The sequence below is a fragment of the Aquarana catesbeiana genome, linkage group LG11 (assembly GCF_042186555.1).
Source record: "Aquarana catesbeiana isolate 2022-GZ linkage group LG11, ASM4218655v1, whole genome shotgun sequence".
Classification (NCBI taxonomy): Eukaryota; Metazoa; Chordata; class Amphibia; order Anura; family Ranidae; genus Aquarana; species Aquarana catesbeiana.
The window spans coordinates 32692981-32715597 of NC_133334.1; the positions used below are offsets into that span (position 1 = coordinate 32692981).

Below are 22617 nucleotides of genomic sequence, written 5' to 3' on the forward strand. Positions count from 1 at the left end.
TTTTTTTTATTATTTTTTACAAAAAAATATTTTATTATATTTTTAATTTTTTTTTTTTTTTTTAGCAGCCCCATGGGGGCGGGGTTGAGAAATATCAGGGGTCTAAACAGACCTCTGATGTTCCCACCTTTGAGACAGAAAAAGGGACTGAGGACAGAGATTCCTCAATCCCTTTCTCTGCAGCCAGGTAGTAGGGTGTTCTGCACAGCACAGGGTGTCCCCAGGCCGTGTGCATGCCTATGCTAGTATAAAAAAAAAAAAAAAAAGAATAAAGAAAAATGTCAGTATATATCCCATAGTTTGTAGGCACAAACCAATCAATATACACTTATTTAGGATTTCATTTTTTTTTTTTTTTTTTTTTGACCAAAAATATGTAGCAGAATACATATTGGCCTAAATTGATGAAGAGATTTGATTTTTGTTACATTTTTATTGGATGTGTTTTATAGCAGAAAGTAAAAAAATATATATTTTTTTTAAATTGTAACTTTTTTTTTTTTTTGTTTTGTTTAAAGCACACACAAAAAAAAGGTGATCAAATACCACCAAAAGAAAACTCTATTTTTGGGGTAAAAAAAAAAAAGGACATCAATTTTATTTGCGTACAGCGTCACATGACCAGGTAGGCTCTATTCACACACGATCGCGTGGGCGGAATCGCGGCGATTCTGCCCCCCCCCCTGCAAAAAATGCGGGACGCGTTTGCGATGCCGTTACTTCTTACAGTGCCATTAGAAGTAGCGGCATCGCAAACGCGTCCCTGCGTTTTGCAGCCAGTTCAATTTTGCAGGCGTAATGGCGGCAGTTTGGCCCCGCCGATCGTGTGCGAATGGAGCCGTAAAAGTAGCGCTATCAATAAGCACCTGCTTAGAACGGTGAGAAACGCGTCAGTGGTTTTACCCTTGCTGCGTGGATTTATTATAATAATATAAAAATCGTTTTCATTGGAGTGCGGCCATCCGGACCTTTTTTGTTCAATTTGCGAGGGCGGAATTGCGGCGATTTGGCGATCGCGTGTGAATGGAGCTGTAAAAGTAGTGCAGTGCTCAAAAAAAAAAAAAAAAAAAAAAAACCACATATATGGGGGTAAAACCTTCCGGAGGGCAAGCGGTTAACTTGCAGGGATTTCCCGTCACTTCCTGTTTTGGCTGTGGGACAGGAAGTGAAGAGAAGTCTCCCTGAAGAGGACACAGATGAAAAAAAAAAAAAAACTGACAGGGGTTATAATCCTCCATCCAAAAAAAAAAAAAAAAAAAAAACTTTAGCCCATAGTTCTACTTTAAATGGAATTATTTTTGGTCCGGAGTCATGTGATGATTATTGGGCACCATGTGGGTGGTGACCCCTCTTCTCCAGGACAGGAAGGGGGTCACGCCCGGTACACAAGGGGTTAACCCTCCATAGTCACACTGGGATCCGGCACGGGAAGGGTTAAGCAGATGCCGGAGGGGCTAGCAGGGGGGGGGGATGGGGTGAGGAGGGGCCCCTGGGTGTGCGGGGTGAGGGGCCCCCCGTGTCTGGGCGGGGGTGGGGAGGGCCCCGTTGCTCGGGGGTCCGGCTCCGCCGGTTCCTCCGTCATTTCCTGTGCTGGGAGAAGATGGTGGTCACAGCTGGCAGCAGCAGCGGCGGCGGTGGCGGAGGGGAGAGGAGGAGCCGGCCGCTCTGAGCGCTCCGTGCACCGCCCGGAGGAGACACCCCGGGACCCCCCCGAGCCGGGAGCGGCCCCCGAGAGGTGAGTCCCCGCTACTAGCCAATGTGGCGACTGGCCGGGCGGGCGAGTGACGGGCCCCACACCCGTCTGACCCGGGGGAAGGAGGGAGGGAGGCCGGGCTGTGCGGAGGGACCGGAGCCGGGGTGCTGAGGGGGAGGGGAGGGGGTGCCGGGTGCTGAATAAGGGGGGTAATATGTGGGTGCAGGTAGGGCGCGGGAGCGCGCATCGCTTCTTACACAGGCGCGCGCCCGCCACTGTTTCTCTCTTGTTACAATGTATCGCTCGCTGGCCACGCCCGTGAGCCGCGACTGACTGGCGAGGCGGCCAATCAGGAGCGGGAGGGGCGGGGAGGTTAGCACAGCGGTCTATGGCGATGGGCGGGACTGGAGGAAGGAAAGGGCGGGGTTACAGGCCAGGTGGGCTCAGGGTGCAGCTGGAGAGGCCCTGTGAGGTCAGAGTGTCATATTCCTGCTGTGTGTGCAACATCCGGCCCAGAGAGCTCTACTACATACACACCCAGACCCATACTACTACTACTATACTACACACACACCCAGAGTAATACTACTACTATACTACACACACACCCAGAGTAATACTACTACTACTATACTACACACACACCCAGAGTAATACTACTACTACTATACTACACACACACCCAGAGTAATACTACTACTATACTACTACTACTATACTACACACACACCCAGAGTAATACTACTACTATACTACACACACACCCAGAGTAATACTACTACTATACTACTACTACTACACTACACACCCAGACCCATACTACTACTACTATACTACACACACACCCAGAGTAATACTACTACTATACTACTACTACTATACTACACACACACCCAGAGTAATACTACTACTATACTACTACTACTATACTACACACACACCCAGAGTAATACTACTACTATACTACACACACACACACCCAGAGTAATACTACTACTATACTACTACTACTACACACACACACACCCAGAGTAATACTACTATACACACCCAGAATACTTCTACTACCACTATACTACAACTATACTACACACACCCATAGTACTTCTACTACCACTATACTACACACACCCAGAATACTACTACCTCTATACTACACACACAGAGTACTGCTACTACTACTATACTACACACACACAGAGTAATACTGCTACTACTGTACTACACACCCAGAGTACTGCTACTACTATACTACACACACAGAGTACTTCTACTACTACTATACTACACACACCCAGAGTAATACTGCTACTACTGTACTACACACCCAGAGTACTGCTACTACTATACTACACACACAGAGTACTTCTACTACTACTATACTACACACACCCAGAGTACTTCTACTACCACTATACTACACACACCCAGAATACTACTACTACCTCTATACTACACACCCAGAGTACTGCTACTACTATACTACACACACACAGAGTACTTCTTCTTCTACTACTACTATACTACACCCAGAGTACTTCTACTACTACTATACTACACACCCAGAGTAATACTACTATACTACACGCCCAGAGTACTGATACCACTACTATACTACACACCCAGAGTACTACTACTATACTACACACCCAGAGTAATACTACTACTACACACACCCAGAGTACTTCTACTACTACTATACTACACACCCAGAGTACTACTACTACTATACTACACACCCAACACCCAGAGTACTACTACACACACCCTACTACACTGTGTACTACTACTATACACTACATACCCACAGTACTACTACTATACACCCTACTACACTGTGTACTACTACTATTATACACTACACATCCAGAGTACTACTACTATACTACACACCATGCAACATCCAGCCCGCACATCTACACACACGCTACTGTGTACTACTACTATATTGTTCAACATCCGGCCCACACAGCTACACACCCTGTGCATTACAACTACACTGCACTATACTACACACGCATTACTACTACTACACACCCTATTACATAGTGTACTACTACACACATAACTACTACACAATACACACCCTACCACTACACTGTGTACTACTACTACTACACTACACACACCCAGAGTATTACCATACACACTATGCAAATACACACACACACACAGTGTACTACACACACAACCATACATACCTTATGTACTACTACTATACACTACACAATACACACTGTGCAAATACACACCCAGAGTACTACTACACACACTGTGTGTTGCTATAAACTACACACATAACTACTACACAGTGTACTACTATACACATACTGTGCAAATACACACCCTGTGTGCTACTACCACCACAATACACACCCTACACCATGTATCACTACCACACACACACCCAGTGTCCTACTATACACACACTGATAGACACCTCGCACAGTGTACTACTAAGTAAGGATGAGCTCAGGCGTGTTCGCAACCCGCAGGTGTAGAGCCCGCCAGGAAGTCGGCACTGTGGAGCGCTAATCACAGGCAGTGAGACATTGTCCCGATGTGCGGCTGCAGAGATCACTGCCTGTGATTAGCGCTCCGCAGTGCCGACTTCCTGGCGGGCTCTACACCTGCGGGTTGCGAACACGCCTGAGCTCATCCTTATGTACTACTACTACTACACACACTGCAGATGCACACCCTACACAGTGTACTACTACTTCTACACACTGCGCAAATATGCACTCTACTATACACTGCACACTGTGCTACACACCCTACACAATGTACTACTACACACATTGTGCAAATACACACCCTACATAGTATACTATAGACTCTACAACACTACACACCCTGCTGTGAACTGTATAACCTGCATAGTGTAAAACAGTGCACCCTGCTGTGTACCACTAATCAACCTACACACCCTGCACAAACTACTACACAGCCTATAAATTGCAAGACGCACACACCCTGCTGTGCACACTTCCATACACTACACAGTCTAATACAATACACAACCCCCACACACCCTGCTGTGTTTTTACTATGAAATACACCATACATAGTGTATACAACCTGCACATCCTTTTGTGTACTATACAATGCACAACCTAAACGCACTTGCTACTGTGTGCTACAAACTGTACACTACACGCACCCTACACAATGTACAGCTATACATTACACATGCTACAATGTACACTACATTCACCCTGCACAGTGTACAACTACTCAACCTACACACCCTACAAAAGCTACATCATGTACACTACATACACCCTGCTGAGTACAACACATTCTACACACCCTAATAATGTGTACTGTACAACTACACAGCTTACACACCCTACAAACCCACACAGTGTACACACCCTGCTGTGTGCAAATACACATCTTACACACACAACACAGTATACAACTTCACAACCTATACACCTTGTTGTGTACTGTTCAGTACACCCTACACACCATGAAAACCCACATATTGTACACTATACACACCCTGCTGTGTACTTTACACCGTATAAACCTATACACTGTACAGTATGCACCCTACAAATCTACACTGTGTACAGTACACCCTAACACAACCTGCACTACAAACACCCTACACAATGTACACTATGCAATCTACAAACTTACACAATGTACAATACACACTGTGCTCTGTACTACTATACACTACACAACTTGCATACCTACACGATGTACACTCTGTAAATACCCTTCTGTGTACTGTGCACTACACACCCTGCAAACCCTGCTGTATACAACACAACCTACACTACACACACACTGCACAATCTACACTTTACAACCAACACACCCTGCAATCCTTGCTGTATACTATACACTACACGTTCTGCAGTATACTACACAACCTACACACCTTGCTCAGTGTACACCACACAACCTACACACCCTGCTGTATACTACAAAATATACACTACACACACGCTACTGGCTACAACACAACCTACTCGCCTTGCTGTGTATTACCCCAATCTGTACTACACCCACCCTGTTGTTTACTACACAACCAATACAATACACACCCTACTGTGTACTATATAATCTATACTACTCACTCTGCCGTGTACTACACAATCTGCACTACTCACCCTGCCACATACTACACAATCTACACTACTCACCCTCCCGTATACTAAACAATCTACACTACTCACCCTCCCCTGTACTACACATATTACACTACTCACCCTGCCGTGTACTACACATACTACACTACTCGCCCTCCTGTGTACTACACATACTACACTACTCACCCTCCCATATACTACACAATCTACACTACTCACCCTCCCGTGTACTACACATATTACACTACTCACCCTCCCGTGTACTACACATATTACACTACTCACCCTCCCGTGTACTACACAATCTACACTACTCACCCTCCCGTGTACTACACAATCTACACTACTCACCCTCCCGTGTACTACACATATTACACTACTCACCCTCCCGTGTACTACACAATCTACACTACTCACCTTCCAGTATACTACACAATCTACACTACTCACCCTCCCGTGTACTACACATATTACACTACTCACCCTCCCGTGTACTACACAATCTACACTACTCACCCTCCCATGTACTACACATACTACGCTACACTACTCACCCTCCCGTGTACTATCATAATATCATATATTCTCAAATATCATAATGTCATAGACAATGCACACTCTGCTGTGTACTACAGTATCTACACGCCCTGCTGTGTAAACCACAATCTACAATGCACACACACCTGCTGGTACGCGGCATAGTGTGTGTAGTGTAGACTGTGTCACACATACTGCTTTACATCCTCTTCTCACAATCGGAGATACTCATATCCTGTGTGATCGTCATAGGCATAGCCAGTGTGCAGTTATGTCTACTACTGTGTGCACCAACTCCGTGCTCCCCAGGATGCCTTGTCAAGCCCCATTCACATCTGTAGGATACATATAATGTCTGGTAATGAGCCAGCTACACATTACATATTTTACTCTGTGGGGTGTGTATATGTATATATATGTGTGTGTATATATATAATGAAAATGTAAGTTAACCAGCTATTGTGAGAATGAGGCACAGTTGAATGTTCTTAGGCTATTTCTCATCTGGTTGAATGTTCTTCAAATATTATGGGTAAGAGTATAGATAGGTTCATTCATAACAAACATAACAACCGAATCAGGAAAATACTACATTATGGCCACTAGATGGAGCTGAGGATCATGGGGGATAATTACATCTTTGTAAGAGGAGATATATTGTAACTATTCTAGAGAACACAGAAGGGAATTTACAAATATACAAGGATCCTATAGTAGAAATGGTTGTATTTATTTATATACTAGCTCCCTCCAGCATTCCATAGAATTGTTATCTTGTATCTCTTCTTACTAAGATCTCTTTTTTCCCAATAATTCCCTCAGCTCCATCTAGTGGCCATATTGCATTATCTTCCATGCATGTACTAATTCCCTCCAGCGTTCTCTAGAATTGTTACATTGTATCTATTGAAGCAGTTGTAAACTCCGCTATATCATTTTTATTTTGGGGCCCCCCCAGATGGGTTATGTCATAATGTGCTAGTATACTCAGCATATTATGACAGACTTGCCTGTCAGAAGGTGCCCTCCAGCGCTGCGGTGGGATCGATCCAGCTGGCCCCCGGCGCTTCCATCATCTCTCATCTTCTCCCGGCCTCACTTTGGGGTTCCGTGCCTTTAATCGTTTGATAGGCCAGGCCGTGATGATGTCACTCCTGCGCATGCGCACGGGAGTCACATTGCCGCGGCACAGATCAGGGCTGGAAATGACTAAGCTGCGCATGCGCATCTCAGTGTACATGACGGCTGACAGGCAAAAGGATTCATTTATGGCAGAAGAGACCAGTAGGGTGTCTTCTGTCATAAATACTCTGCCTGTCATCACATTTTCAAAAAGTTGCCTTTACTTCCGTTTTAATTCCCTGTGATTCCCTCAGCTCCATCTAGTGGCCATATTGCAATATTTTCCATTCATTTAACTAATTCCCTCCAGCGTTCTCTAGAATTGTTACATTGTAACTCCTCTTACTAAGATCTATTTATTCTCTATGATTCCCTCAGCTCCATCTAGTGGCCATAATGTATTTTCCATTTTTTTTATGTATTCCCTCCAGTGTTCTTTAGAACTGTTACATTGTATCTCCTCTTACGAAGATCTATTTATTCCACATGATTTCCACAGCTCCATCTAGTGGCCATATTGCAATATTTTCAATGTATGTACTTATTCCCTCCAGTGTTCTCTAGAATTGTTACATTGTATCTCTTATTACTAAGATATTTGTATGCCCTATAATTCCCCCAGCTCCATCTAGTGGCCATATTGTAGCATCTTCCATTATTGTACTAATTCCTTAATTGTTGTATCTATTTATTTCCTGTGCTTCCATCAGCTCCATCTAGTGGCCATAAAGCGGTATTTTCCATTTATTTATTAACTCCCTTTATTGACAGGGCAGGGGGCTAGCAGTCTCATAAGGAAATTGGCTATGAAAGCTTTTTGTATGTCTCTCTGAGGCTTGGCTAAACACCAGGCATACACATATTTTCTTTTTTATAGCCTAAAAATAACAAAACCATTCATCTTCAATCCTAAAATCTATTAGATGTCCTCAGTCCAATGGGCAGCACCACTCAACCTACTTCCTCTGAGCCCAGGTTGTCCTTGACTCACCCTCAACCTGTGACTGGGGAGCGAAAGGTGAAGCAGCCCAGTAAGCTCATCACTTGATCGCTCTCCTCTCTCCTGATGTCAGCATGCATATATACAGTATCTCACAAAAGTAAGTACACCCCTCACATTTTTGTAAATATTTTCTTCTATCTTTTCATGTGACAACACTGAAGAAATGACACTTTGCTACAATGTAAAGTAATGAGTGTACAGCTTGTATAACAGTGTAAATTTGCTGTCCCCTCAAAATAACTCAACACACAGCCATTAATGTCTAAACCGCTGGCCACAAAAGTGAGTACACCCCTACGTGAAAATGTACAACTTGGGCCCAATTAGCCATTTTCCTTCCCCGGTGTCATGTGACTCGTTAGTGTTACAAGGTCTCAGGTGTGAATGGGGAGCAGGTGTGTTAAATTTGGTGTTATCGCTCCCACTCTCTCATACTGGTCACTGGAAGTTCAGCATGGCACCTCATGGCACAGAACTCTCTGAGGATCTGAAAAAAAAGAATTCTTGCTCTACATAAAGATGGCCTAGGCTATAAGAAGATTTCCAAGACCCTGAAACTGAGCTGCAGCACGGTGGCCAAGACCATACAGCGGTTTAACAGGACAGGTTCCACTCAGAACAGGCCTCACCATGGTCCACCAAAGAAGTTGAGGTCACGTGCTCAGCGTCATATCCAGAGGTTGTCTTTGGGAAATAGACGTATGAGTGCTGCCAGCATTGCTGCAGAGGTTGAAGGGGTGGGGGGTCAGCCTGTCAGTCCTCAGACCATACGCCGCACACAGCATCAAACTGGTCTGCATGGCTGTCATCCCAGAAGGAAGCCTCTTCTAAAGATGATGCACAAGAAAGCCTGCAAACAGTTTGCTGAAGACAAGCAGACTAAGGACATGGATTACTGGAACCATGTCCTGTGGTCTGATGAGACCAAGATAAACTTATTTGGTTCAGATGGTGACAAGCGTGTGTGGGGGCAACCAGGTGAGGAGGACAAAGACAAGTGTGTCTTGTCTACAGTCAAGCATGGTGGTGGGAGTGTCATGGTCTGGGGCTGCATAAGTGCTGCCGGGACTGGGGAGCTACAGTTCATTGAGGGAACCATGAATGCCAACATGTACTGTGACATACTGAAGCAGAGCATGATCCCCTCCCTTCAGAGACTGGGCCGCAGGGCAGTATTCCAACATGATAATGACCCCAAACACACCTCCAAGACGACCACTGCCTTGCTAAAGAAGCTGAGGGTAAAGGTGATGGACTGGCCAAGCATGTCTCCAGACCTAAATCCTATTGATCATCTGTGGGACATCCTCAAACGGAAGGTAGAGGAGCGCAAGGTCTCTAACATCCACCAGCTCTGTGATGTCATCATGGAGGAGTGGAAGAGGACTCCAGTGACAACCTGTGAAGCTCTGGTGACCTCCATGCCCAAGAGGGTTAAGGCAGTGCTGGAAAATAATGGCGGCCACACAAAATATTGACACTTTGGACCCAATTTGGACATTTTCACTTAGGGGTGTACTCACTTTTGTTGCCAGCAGTTTAGACATTAATGGCTGTGTGTTGAGTTATTTTGAGGGGACAGCAAATTTACACTGTTATACAAGCTGTACACTCACTACTTTACATTGTAGCAAAGTGTCATTTCTTCAGTGTTGTCACATGAAAAGATAGAAGAAAATATTTACAAAAATGTAAGGGGTGTACTGACTTTTGTGTGATACTCTACCATTGTATGTCCAGTTCACTTCTGGTTTGTTCACATTGTTGCCAGCCAAGCCCTGATGAAGGAGGCACTTAGACCCCCGAAATGCCTTGGCTACTTTTTGAATTGCACCTCTGATCTTTAATGGAATAAAGTTGTATCTGGACCTCTTAGCAGTGGTGTGACGCTTAAATTTTAACTATTTTTACAGCAATGTCAATGTCATGAACTTGTTAGTTACTTGTACTGCTTCTGTCGATCACACTCTAGCCCTGCTGTAAAGTGACTGCAAGAAGCTAATACCAGGTGAAATGCAGGTACTTCCATTTAAAAAAATCTTTTTAATAATGTATTAATGATTATGGAGCTGCCTCCACTTGTGCTTTTAAATCTACAGTGCATCCGGAAAGTCTTTATAGCGCTTCACTTTTTCAACATTTTGTTATGTTACGGCCTTATTCCAAAATGGATTAAATTCAATATTTTCCTCAAATAACCCATAATGAAACGTGAAAGAAGTTTGTTTTTTAAATCTTTGCAAATTTATTAAAAATAAAAAATAAAAAAAAATCCCATGTACATAAGTATTCACAGCCTTTGCTCAATACTTTGTTGAAGCTCCTTTGTCACCAATTACAGCCTCAAGTCTTTTTGAGTATGATGCTACAAGGTTGGCACACCTATTTTTGGTCAGTTTCCCCCATTCTTCTTTGCAGGACCACTCAAGCTCCATCAGGTTGGATGGGGGGGTGTCGGTGCACAGTCATTTTCAGATCTCTCCAGAGATGTTCAATCGGGTTCCAGTCTGGGCTCTGGCTGGGCCACTCACAGACATTCACAGAGTTGTCCAGTAGCCACTCCTTTGTTATCTTGGCTGTGTTCTTAGGGTCGTTGTCCTGTTGGAAGATGAACCTTCACCCCCAGTCTGAGGTCCAGAGCGCTCTGGAGCAGGTTTTCCTCACAATTGTCTCTGTACATTGCTGCATTCATCTTTCCCTCAATCCAGACTAGTCTCCCAGTTCCTGTTGCTAAGAAACATCCCCACAGCATGATGCTTCCACCACCATGATTCACTGTAGGGATGGTATTGGCCAGGTGATGAGCGGTGCCTGGTTTCTTCCAGACATGACGTTTGCTATTCAGGCCAAAGAGTTCAATCTTTGTTTCATCAGACCAGAGAATTTTGTTTCTCATGGTCTGAGGGTCCTTCAGGTGCCTTTTGGCAAACTCCAGGCAGGCTGTCATGTGCCTTTTACTGAGGAGTGGCTTCCGTCTGGCCACTCTACCATACAGACCTGATGGGTGGAGTGCTGCAGAGATGGTTGCTCTTTTGGAAGGTTCTCCTCTCTCTATATAGAAACACTGGAGCTCTATCAAAGTGACCATCGGGTTCTTGGTCACCTCCCTGACTAAGGTCCTTCTACCCTGATCGCTCAGTTTGGCCAGGCGGCCCACTCTAGGAAGGGTCCTGGTGGTTCCAAACTTCTTCCATTTATGGATGATGAAGACCATTGTGCTCATTGGGACCTTCAATGCTACAGAAATTATTCTGTACCCTTCCCCAGATCTGTGCCTGGATACAATCCTGTCTTGGAGGTCTGCAGACAATTCCTTGGACTTCATGGCTTGGTTGGCTGTGGGACCTTATATAGACAGGTGTGTGCCTTTCCAAATTATGTCCAATCAACTGAATTTACCACAGGTGGACTCCAATCAAGTTGTAGAAATATCTCAAGGATGATCAGTGGAAACAGGAGGCACCTGAGCTCAGTTTTGAGTGTCATGGCAAAGGCTGTGAATACTTATGTACATGGGATATTTATTTTATTTTTAATACATTTGCAAAGATTTCAGACAAACTTCTTTCACGTTGTCATTATGGGAGATTGTTTGTAGAATTTTGAGGAAAATAATGAATTTAATACATTTTGGAATAAGGCTGTAACATAACAAATTGTGGAAAAAGTGAAGCACTGTGAATACTTTTTGGATGCACTGTACCTGGAGTTCAGCTTTAAATACTTTTTAAAGTAAGTACCTAAATATGGCCTAGAATCAGTCTCTCTCTTGTGCAGCAGAGACACATACTAGAGCAGAGAGAAGCAGCACAAGGAGCCAATCAGTTATGTTGCAGGATACAAACATGCTGGCGAGGAGAGAAATCAGAGAGATGAGCTCATCAGTGGAGTGCTGCTTCTCTTTCACTGTCCAGTCACAGGCTGAGGGAGGGTGAAGGCCTGCAGCAGGGAAAACTCAGGTTTCCTGCGCTCTGCTCGACAGGGTTCATCTGTGTAACTACAAAGACTGGATGGAGAGAAACACAAATCTTGCGGAAAATAAAACATCTCATCATAAATGTATTTCATTTGTGTGTTTAGCTGTGTGGAGTTCAGTTTTCGAGTTGGCTCACCGGATCTGGTCTCTGGAGGTGCGGAGTTTAGTGATGTGGTAAACCCTGAGAGGTTGAAGCGGCCTAGATAGTCCTAGAAAGGAAACCGTATGTGGTGAGTTCAGATGTGTAAACTGAGAGGAAGTTACGTGATACAGAACTCCGAGCTAAACTCAAAACTTTTTTTTTTTTCTATTGTCTTTGATGGCAGAGGTGTCTCTTCATTGTCGATGAACAATGTAGGCTCTATGGCTGGAATCCCTTATACTAGGAGGACTAATTATAACCAGAAGAGATGATGTTCTAAACTAGGAATAATTTGTCAGCGTTTAAAGGGGTTGTAAACCCTTGTGTTTTTTTTTTTTTTTTTTTACATACAAATAAACATGTCATACTACCTGCTCTATGCAGTCGTTTTGCATAAAGCAGCCCCAGTCCTCTTCTTTTGGGATCCCCCGCCAGCACTCCTGGCCCTTCCTCTTCATCAAGTGCCCCCCCCCCCCACGGGACCCCCATGGGCCTTGCTTTGTGCAGTCATGTTGGAACAGGAAGGGGCCATCCCCAAACTGTTCCCACGAAGTTGGGAGCATGAAATTGTCCAAAATGTCTTGGTATGATGACACCTTAAATGTTCCCTTCACTGGAACTAAGGGGCCAAGTCCAACCCCTGAAAAATAATCCCCCCTCCACCAAATGATTTGGACCAGTGCACAAAGCAAGGTCCATAAAGACATGAATGAGCGAGTTTAGGGTGGAGTCCTGAACTCAACCCGATAGAACATCTTTGGGATGAATTAGAGCGGAGACAGCGAGCCAGGCCTTCCCATCCAACATCAGTGCTTGATCTCACAAATGCTCTTCTGGAAGAATGGTCAAACATTCCCATAGACACACTCCTAAACCTTGTGGACAGCCTTCCCAGAAGAGTTGAAGCTGTTATAGCTGCAAAGGGTGGGCCAACTCAATATTGAACCCTACGGACTAAGATTGGGATGTCATTCAAGTTCGTGGCTGTGTAATGGCAGGACTCCCAATACAATATAGTGTATTTCAATGAAAATTTTCCTACCTGGAGTTCCCTGGTGGTCTAGGGGGGGCATACCTGGTGGTCCAGTGTGGATGGCCATCCTGGTGGTCCTGGGCAGGATACAAGGGGGGGCTGCGCTGATAAACAATCAGCACAGACCCCCCCCCCCCCCGTCAGGAGAGCCGCCGAGTGAGGAAAAGCCGATCAACGGCTCTTCCTGTTTGCATCCTGATCAGCTGTGATTTGACATGGCTGATCACATGGTAAGGAGCCTCCATCGGAGGCTTTTTATCAAGATCAGTGCAGTGGTGTGTCAGACTGACACACCGCACCACCGATCGCCGCGATGCGCGCGGAGGCTGTTAACCTGCAGGACGTCATATGACGCCCAGTCTGGATAACAGAACCTCCAGCCGGCCGTCATTCTGCTATAGGCCAGGCAGGAAGTGGTTAATGAAGGTACATTTAGAAACATATTGCTACACTTAGAGGCACCTCTCTTCTCTTTTATACTCTGGAGCTCCTGATAGATTTTGCTTCTAATCCCCTTGTGGAGGCTTCCATTTCTGGATGGACATTTTATGGTTACACAACCTGGTCACATTGCTATAATCTTTTTATATGGACTATAAACTGAAGGACTTATAAATAAATGGTTGTGGAACGAATCATTTGAGTTTCCATTTGAGTACTTTGGATTACAAGCATGTTTCTGGAATGAATTATGCTCGCAATCCAAGGTTTTACTTAGGGCTGCACTGATACTAGTGTCGGTACCGATACCGAGTATTTGCACAGGTATTGGTACTCGTGCAAATGCACCGATACCTGAAACCGATACTTTCAGGCTCGGTTCTTTGAGCTGTCGGTGGGTCTCCCCAAAATTAAGGAAGTCCGGTAATTTGCAGCTGTCAAGAAAAAAAAAAAAAATAAAGCAGCCGGTGTTTCGTCACATTCGGCTACCCATCAAATTTTGCTACCCGCTGGAGTGCGCATGCGCGACGCCGCCATATGCATTCTAACACTGTTGTAAGACACCAGTTTGCCACAGGGCCCCTTGCGGGCTCGCTTCGCTCGCCACGCTTAGCTTGGCGTAATTATAATCTAACCCTATGTCCACTTGGATGGTGGGGGCTTGAACATGGACTCAGGGGTGTGGACACAAAATTCTGCACAAGCGCAGATCGCCACAGTGTTGAAACGCATATGGCGGCGGCGCGCATTGCGCAGTCCAGCGGGTAGCCAAATGTGATGGGTCGCCATATGCGACGAAACACTGGCAATGTTTATTAACAACATTGCTCAGCCCTAAAACACTGAAATAAAAAAAAAAAACATTGTTTCTTTTTGTATATTTCTGTTTCTTCATCTGCAGATCAAAGGGATGAACAAATGTTCCTCTGTTTAACCCCTTAATAACCCTTAATTTACTCTAATCAGCCTTAATTAACTCCATATTATTATTATTATTATTATTATTATTCAGGATTTATATAGCGCCAACAGTTTACGCAGCGCTTGTTCTCCTCCATTTAATTATTATTTTCCTGCTTTTTTTCATTTGTTCACGTCTATTTTATAAACGATAAACAATTAAAACTTTTTTTTTTTGTTTGCTTTGTTAGTGAATATTTTTACACATATATATTAATATATATTTACACATTTCACAAGTGCTAAATTAAAAAAAAAAATCTATTTATTTCATTTGTAAATAACTTTTCAATGCTTTTGTACCATTGCAGACAACTGAAGATAAAACAAAACAGTTGCGGTTGGTATCGGCGAGTACTAAAAAAAAAAGTATCGGTACTTGTACTCATTGTAAAAAAAAAAAATGTTATCGGTGCATCTCTACTTAGAACCCCCAAACATTATATACAGTGGGGACGGAAAGTATTCAGACCCCCTTAAATTTTTCACTCTTTGTTATATTGCAGCCATTTGCTAAAATCATTTAAGTTCATTTTTTTCCCTCATTAATGTACACACAGCACCCCATATTGACAGAAAAACACAGAATTGTTGACATTTTTGCAGATTTATTAGAAAAGAAAAACTGAAATATCACATGGTCCTAAGTATTCAGACCCTTTGCTCAGTATTTAGTAGAAGCCCCTTTTGATCTAATACAGCCATGAGTCTTTTTGGGAAAGATGCAACAAGTTTTTCACACCTGGATTTGGGGATCCTCTGCCATTCCTCCTTGCAGATCCTCTCCAGTTCTGTCAGGTTGGATGGTAAACGTTGGTGGACGGCCATTTTTAGGTCTCTCCAGAGATGCTCAATTGGGTTTAAGTCAGGGCTCTGGCTGGGCCATTCAAGAACAGTCACGGAGTTGTTGTGAAGCCACTCCTTCGTTATTTTAGCTGTGTGCTTAGGGTCATTGTCTTGTTGGAAGGTAAACCTTCAGCCCAGTCTGAGGTCCTGAGCACTCTGGAGAAGGTTTTCGTCCAGGATATCCCTGTACTTGGCCGCATTCATCTTTCCCTCGATTGCAACCAGTCGTCCTGTCCCTGCAGCTGAAAAACACCCTCACAGCATGATGCTGCCACCACCATGCTTCACTGTTGGGACTGTATTGGACAGGTGATGAGCAGTGCCTGGTTTTCTCCACACATACCGCTTAGAATTAAGGCCAAAAAGTTCTATCTTGGTCTCATCAGACCAAAGAATCTTATTTCTCACCATCTTGGAGTCCTTCAGGTGTTTTTTAGAAAACTCCATGCGGCTTTCATGTGTCTTGCACTGAGGAGAGGCTTCCGTCGGGTCACTCTGCCATAAAGCCCCGACTGGTGGAGGGCTGCAGTGATGGTTGACTTTCTACAACTTTCTCCCATCTCCCGACTGCATCTCTGGAGCTCAGCCACAGTGATCTTTGGGTTCTTCTTTACCGCTCTCACCAAGGCTCTTCTCCCCTGATAGCTCAGTTTGGCCGGACGGCCAGCTCTAGGAAGGGTTCTGGTCATCCCAAACATCTTCCATTTAAGGATTATGGAGGCCACTGTGCTCTTAGGATCCTTAAGTGCAGCAGACATTTTTTTGTAACCTTGGCCAGATCTGTGCCTTGCCACAATTCTGTCTCTGAGCTCTTCAGGCAGTTCCTTTTGACCTTATGATTCTCATTTGCTCTGACATGCACTGTGAGCTGTAAGGTCTTATATAGACAGGTGTGTGGCTTTCCTAATCAAGTCCAATCAGTATAATCAAACACAGCTGGACTCAAATGAAGATGTAGAACCATCTCAAGGATGATCAGAAGAAATGGACAGCACCTGAGTTATATATATGAGTGTCACAGCAAAGGGTCTGAATACTTAGGACCATGTGATATTTCAGTTTTTCTTTTTAAATAAATCTGCAAAAATGTCAACAATTCTGTGTTTTTCTGTCAATATGGGGTGCTGTGTGTACATTAATGAGGAAAAAAATGAACTTAAATGATTTTAGCAAATGGCTGCAATATAACAAAGAGTGAAAAATTTAAGGGGGTCTGAATACTTTCCGTCCCCACTGTATATTTTTTAGTAGAGACCCTAGAGAATAAAATGGTGGTTGTTGCAATATTTTATGTCACACTTTATTTGCGCAGCAGTCGTTCAAATGCAATTTTTTGGGAAAAAAATTACACTTTAATGAATAATAAAAAAAAAAAAAAAATAACCAGTAAAGTTAGCCCAATTTTTTTTTTTGTATAATGTGAAAGATTTTACGCCGCGAGAATCTTGAAAGAATTGTGATCTTTTTATTCTAAGCAAAAAAAAAAAAAAAACGTGATTCTCATTTTGGCCAGAATCGTGCAGCTCTAGAAGCATGTTTCTGGAACGAATTATGCTCGCAATCCAAGGTTTTACTGTATAGGGCTTTAGCAAACTATCCTTTAAATTGGGGAACTGCCGTGCATGCGTGTGCGCTGTTGTTGGTGACAGATCGGTTTGAGGCACGTCTTCCCTTGTCTGGTGTTTTTAGGATTCTTGGCGGAATGCTGTGCCGTAGTCTGTAGAGAAGAGAAATGCTTTTTGTTTCCGGCGGTTGCGGTCACCCCGGTGTTAACCAGGCCTACAGAAGACTTGGAAGTGCAGAGGAGCAAGTTGAGAACTGTCGTTGGTGGGGAGAAGCCTAAAGCTGCATTCCTGGGCTTTGTGGAGAGGAAAACCGGGCCTTGCTGCTACATGTCACATACCAGACTTTAGCGGTAACCCCTCTCCATGTCTGGTTCATTGACCGTACACAATGTCTGCATGACAATACTAACCTACTGCGGTATGGTGGTGATGTATGAAAGTAATGGGATGACAAATGATCATTTTAGTAGCATTTATGCCTCTGCACACTGTAACCCCCCCCCAACCTTTACTATGTGATATTTGCAATATTACAAATACCATGATTTTGTGGGCTGACTTATACTGTTCTGTTCTTTTAGGTCACCATGAGTGAAAGTGCCAAGGAGTGCCGGGTGGCGCACAACCCCAACCTGGGGGAAATCATGAGGGTGAAGTCCGAAGTGGGGACCCCAGCTGAAGAGCGCACTTATAGCCAGCAATGGTAAGCCTGCCTGTAAAAGAAGTTTTTTTTTTTTTTTTTTAGTTTATCTGACTACAGTGGAAATGGCCTTAAATTGGTATTAAACTCCAAAAAAAAAAAAATATAGTAATATATTTAGGGCTGCAACTAACGATTATTTTCATAATTGATTAGCTGGCCGATTATTGTTTCCATTAATCGGATAATAAAACAAAAGTGTGGTGTATAATTTAGTTAACCACTTCCATACGGGGCCTATGCCTATTCTGGCACTCCTCTCCTACATGTAAATATCATAATTTTTTTTTGGCTAGAAAATTACTCAGAACCCCCAAACATTATATATATATATATATAAGTGCGAGATAAAAAGTTGCAATGACCGCTATACTATTCCCTAGGGTGTCTGTTAAAAAAAATATATATATAACAGACACCCTAGGGAATAGTATAGCGGTCATTGCAACTTTTTATCTCGCACTGTATTTGCGCAACAATTTTTCAAACGTGTTTTTAAAAAAAACAAACAATTTTATGATTTAAAAAATAACCGAAAAGTAAAGTTAGCCCAATTTTTTGATATAATGTGAAAGACGATGTTACGCCGAGTAAATAGATACCCAACATGTCACGCTTTAAAATTGCGCACACTCATGGAATGGCGCCAAACTTCAGTACTTAAAAATATCCAGAGGCGACGCTTTAAAATTTTTTACAGGTTACATATTTAGAGTTACAGGGGAGGTCTAGTGCTAGAATTGTTGCTCGCGCCTCTAACGCATGCGGCGAAACCTCACGCGTGGTTTGAACGGCGTTTACATATGTGGGGGGGACTAATGTGTGCGTTCGCTTCTAAGCGCGAGCTACCGGGGACAGGGGCTTTTTCAATTTTTTTTCTTTTAATTTTACTTTATTTTTTTTATTTTTACTTTTTTACAACATTTTTTTTGGATCACTTTTATTCCTATTACAAGGAATGTAAACATCCCTTGTAATAGGAATCATTCGTGACAGGTCCTCTTTATGGAGAGAGGACCTGTCCTCCAGACTGGAAAGCATGAGATCAGAAAAAAAAAATCCACAATCTCATGCTTACCAGCCGCGGCTTTGTTTACATCCACGGCCCGGACGTGACGTCATAACGCCGCGTCCGGGCCTCCGACGGTCATAGAGATGACCGGTGACCATATGGTCACCGGTCATCTCTATGGTCGTCATCTAGCGGCAGCCAATTCATTCTCCGGATCCCTAATGGCACGGGAGAGCCCAGAGAAGCACTGGATGGCTGCGGGAGGGGGGAGGGGATGTCTCCTCCCGTCGCCTGTTAGAACGATCAAGCGGCAGAACTGCCGCTATGATCATTTTTATGGTGCACAGAATGGCCGGCTGCAAACAAGGATATCTGAATGATATCCTTGTCTGTTTTTCAGACAGAACTGTAATATAATATGTATGACAGACTCCCTTGTCATAGGCAGATGATAAAAGATACCTGCCCTTGCTGTCACTTATGCCAGGCATACAAAAACAATGTCTTCCTTCAAAAAAAAATAAAAATTTAAGAACATTTGTTCGTTTTTTCTAATCAGTGGGGTCAAATCGATGTTTGAATTTTTCCATCACTGTGGGTGAAAACTAAGGCGCAGAATAGAAAACTTCTTGGTCAAAGGAATTTTCATACAGTGTACAGTATAATATAGAGCGCCCCTATAGCAAGGGAAAAAAAAAAACTTCTGCCTTTAGAACCCCTCACTTCCTGCCCAGGACTACATGTCCCATGAGGCATTGCTTCTCGCACATTCACAAGTTCTCAGGTGCTTACTAACATGTATGGATGGTGTACTGAGCTGTATGTGTGCTGCACTATATTTCCTTATATGTAAACAAATAATGCATTCTGTATGCAGGCCAACTAATCGGCTGACCGAATAATCGATCTTGATTGCTGATTAATCGATTAGTTGTTTCGGCCCTAAATAATATATTGCAGATTATCATACTTTAACCACTTGCTGCTCAAGCCAATGTTGACATTTCTCACATACATGTAAAAATTAGGGACGGGCGAATAGTTCGGCCCGAGCATAAGTTTGGGCCGAACTTTGGTTGTTCGGATGTTCTGCGAATTTCGAACAATATGCGTTGTTCAGGGCAAATTCGAAAGCTGCCGGAACACCATTAAAGTCTATGGGACACTAACATGAAAAATCAAAAGTGCTCATTTTAAAGGCTTATATGCACGTAACCAGGTGGCCTGCCCCCTCTGACACCATGGGGAGGTCCCCGTGGCATCAGAGGGAACAGGGTCACCTGGGACGTCACTGGGTGGCCCCGCCCTCAGTTATGTAAGAACTGTCATCAGCGAAGAAGCGTCACACGGCGGGAGCCTCCCATAGAGGAGGATCGGTGGCGGATTTTTTTTTTTTCTCGGTCCGTCGGCGGAGCAATATAAGCAGATGAATGGACATCGTGGGACATTTTTATTTTTTAATAAAGGACTTGTCCCCAAGCTGTGTCTTGTCTTTTTTAACATTTTGACACTTTGTTTGTGAAATGGTGGGGTACATTTACCATTTCACAAGGGGGGGGGGCAGGATCTGTGGGTCCCCTTGTTAAAGGGGGCTTCCAGATTCCGATAAGCCCCCCACCCGCAGACCCCCACAACCACTGGCAAGGGTTGTGGGGATGAGGCCCTTGTCCCCATCAACATGGGGACAAGGTGCTTTGGGGGCTACCCCAAAGCACCCTTCCCATGTTGAGGGCATGTGGCCTGGTACAGTTCAGGAGGGGGGGCGCTCTCACATCCTCCCTCTTTTCCTGCTTGGCAGGTTGCGTGCTCGGATAAGGGTCTGGTATGGATTTTGGGGGGGGGGGGGCCTACACCATTTTTTTAACATTTTGGTGCACGATTCCCCTTAAAATCAGGTCTGGTATGGATTTTGGGGGTACCCCACACCATTTTTTAAAAAAAAATTGGCGCAGGGTTACACTTAATTTCCATATCAGACCCGAAGGGCCTGGTATGGAATTTGGGGGGACCTCCACACAATTTTTTATTTTTTTTTTATTTTGGTTCGGGGTTCCCCTTAATATTCATACCGCATTACATTTTTTTTTTTTTTTATTACTTATTTGATTAAAAAAAAAAATGACACTGTATTTATAAAACTTTATTACTATCACAAGGGATGAACAACATCCCTTGTGATAGCATAGGCAGTGACAGGTACTCTTTACTGAGAGATCTGTCTTTCCTCTGTCCTCTAAGCATTTCATCAAGCCGAGACCGTGAACAACACACCGGAGGTGGCAATATCCTCTTCCCTTCTGGGGAACGGAAGATCCTCCTTCATCTCTACGGTGTGCCATCTCTGCCAATGGCTTCAGTCCTAAGTCCCCGGTGGAACAGGAGAGCCCCGTGAGGGCAGTGGGAGGGAACCACCTTTCACCGAGTATAAAACTGATCCGGCGGCTATATAGCCGCTTGGGTCACTTTTACACTATAGAGCATTGCCAGCTCTAAAAAATGGCCAAGAAATCATAAATTCTGCCAGGGTATGTAAACTTATGAGCGCAACTGATTATGGGTGGAACTGACATTACCAGTGACACTAATACAGTTATCAGTGCTAATATTATACACTGTCACTGTACTAATAACATGGCTCGGAAGGGGGTAACATCAGGGGCGATCAAAGGGTTAAATGTGTGCCTAACTGTGTGTTGTTTTACTAAGCAATGTGCCGGGTTTTAATCCCTGCAAAGAAAAAAATGGCCCATCCTTGCTGTCTGTAAATCATTATGTCCTGCGGGACTTCTGCCCTACCGATGTGACATCCGCGAGGTCCCCCGCTGGTGCTTACATCTTATCCTCAGCTTCCTCCATCTTGATTGGCTGGCCAGGGAATGACTTGACTCCCGCCGAGTTATACCGAAAACAAACACGGAGTCTAAAGAAGATTGCCGAAATTCTGAAGTCAGAAGTTTTTTTTTTAATCCTAATGCATTCTGTGCATTAAGATAAAAAAACCTTCTGTGTGCAGCAGCCCCTCTCAGCCCCCCTAATACTTACCTGAGCCCCATCTCGATCCAGCAATGTTGCACGAGAGCCTCGTCCGTCCGTTACTTTCCCTCCTAAATGGCTGAGACAGCAGGGAGGCACCATTGGCTCCCGCTGCTGTCAAAGTGAGTGAGCCAATGAGGGGGAGGGGGCGGGGCCAAACCGCAGCTTTGTGTCTAAATGGACACAGGGAGCTGGGACTCGGCTCGGGTGCCCCCATAGAAAGCTCCTTCCTGTGAGGGCAGGAGGGAGGGGCTAGGAGCGCCGGCAAGGGACCCGAGAAGAGGAGGATCCAGGCTGCTCTGTGTAAAACCGACTGCAGAGAGGAGGTAAGTATAACATGTTTGTTATTTTTAAACAAAAAAAAAAGACTTTAGTATCACTTTAAAGACAAGAAAGAGAATTGACTGACAGGTTTCAATGGTTGTAACTGTTAAATGTATTTCTGTTT

At 44.0% G+C, this 22617-nt stretch overlaps 1 protein-coding gene across 2 annotated transcripts in view; it reads left to right on the top strand.

Annotated features, from left to right (window-relative positions):
* The first annotated feature begins 1549 nt into the window (after window positions 1-1549).
* PRDM11 (PR/SET domain 11) overlaps window positions 1550-22617 on the top strand; it is a 57428-nt gene continuing 36360 nt past the window's right edge. Inside the window, exons 1-2 of one of the 2 annotated variants that reach the window (XM_073604170.1) lie at window positions 1550-1735; window positions 18006-18127. In XM_073604170.1, the coding sequence (XP_073460271.1) occupies window positions 18012-18127 (116 nt within the window). In that variant the 5' untranslated portion in view covers window positions 1550-1735; window positions 18006-18011. The remainder of the gene's footprint in view (window positions 1736-18005; window positions 18128-22617) is intronic. The other variant, XM_073604169.1, reaches the window with a different exon arrangement.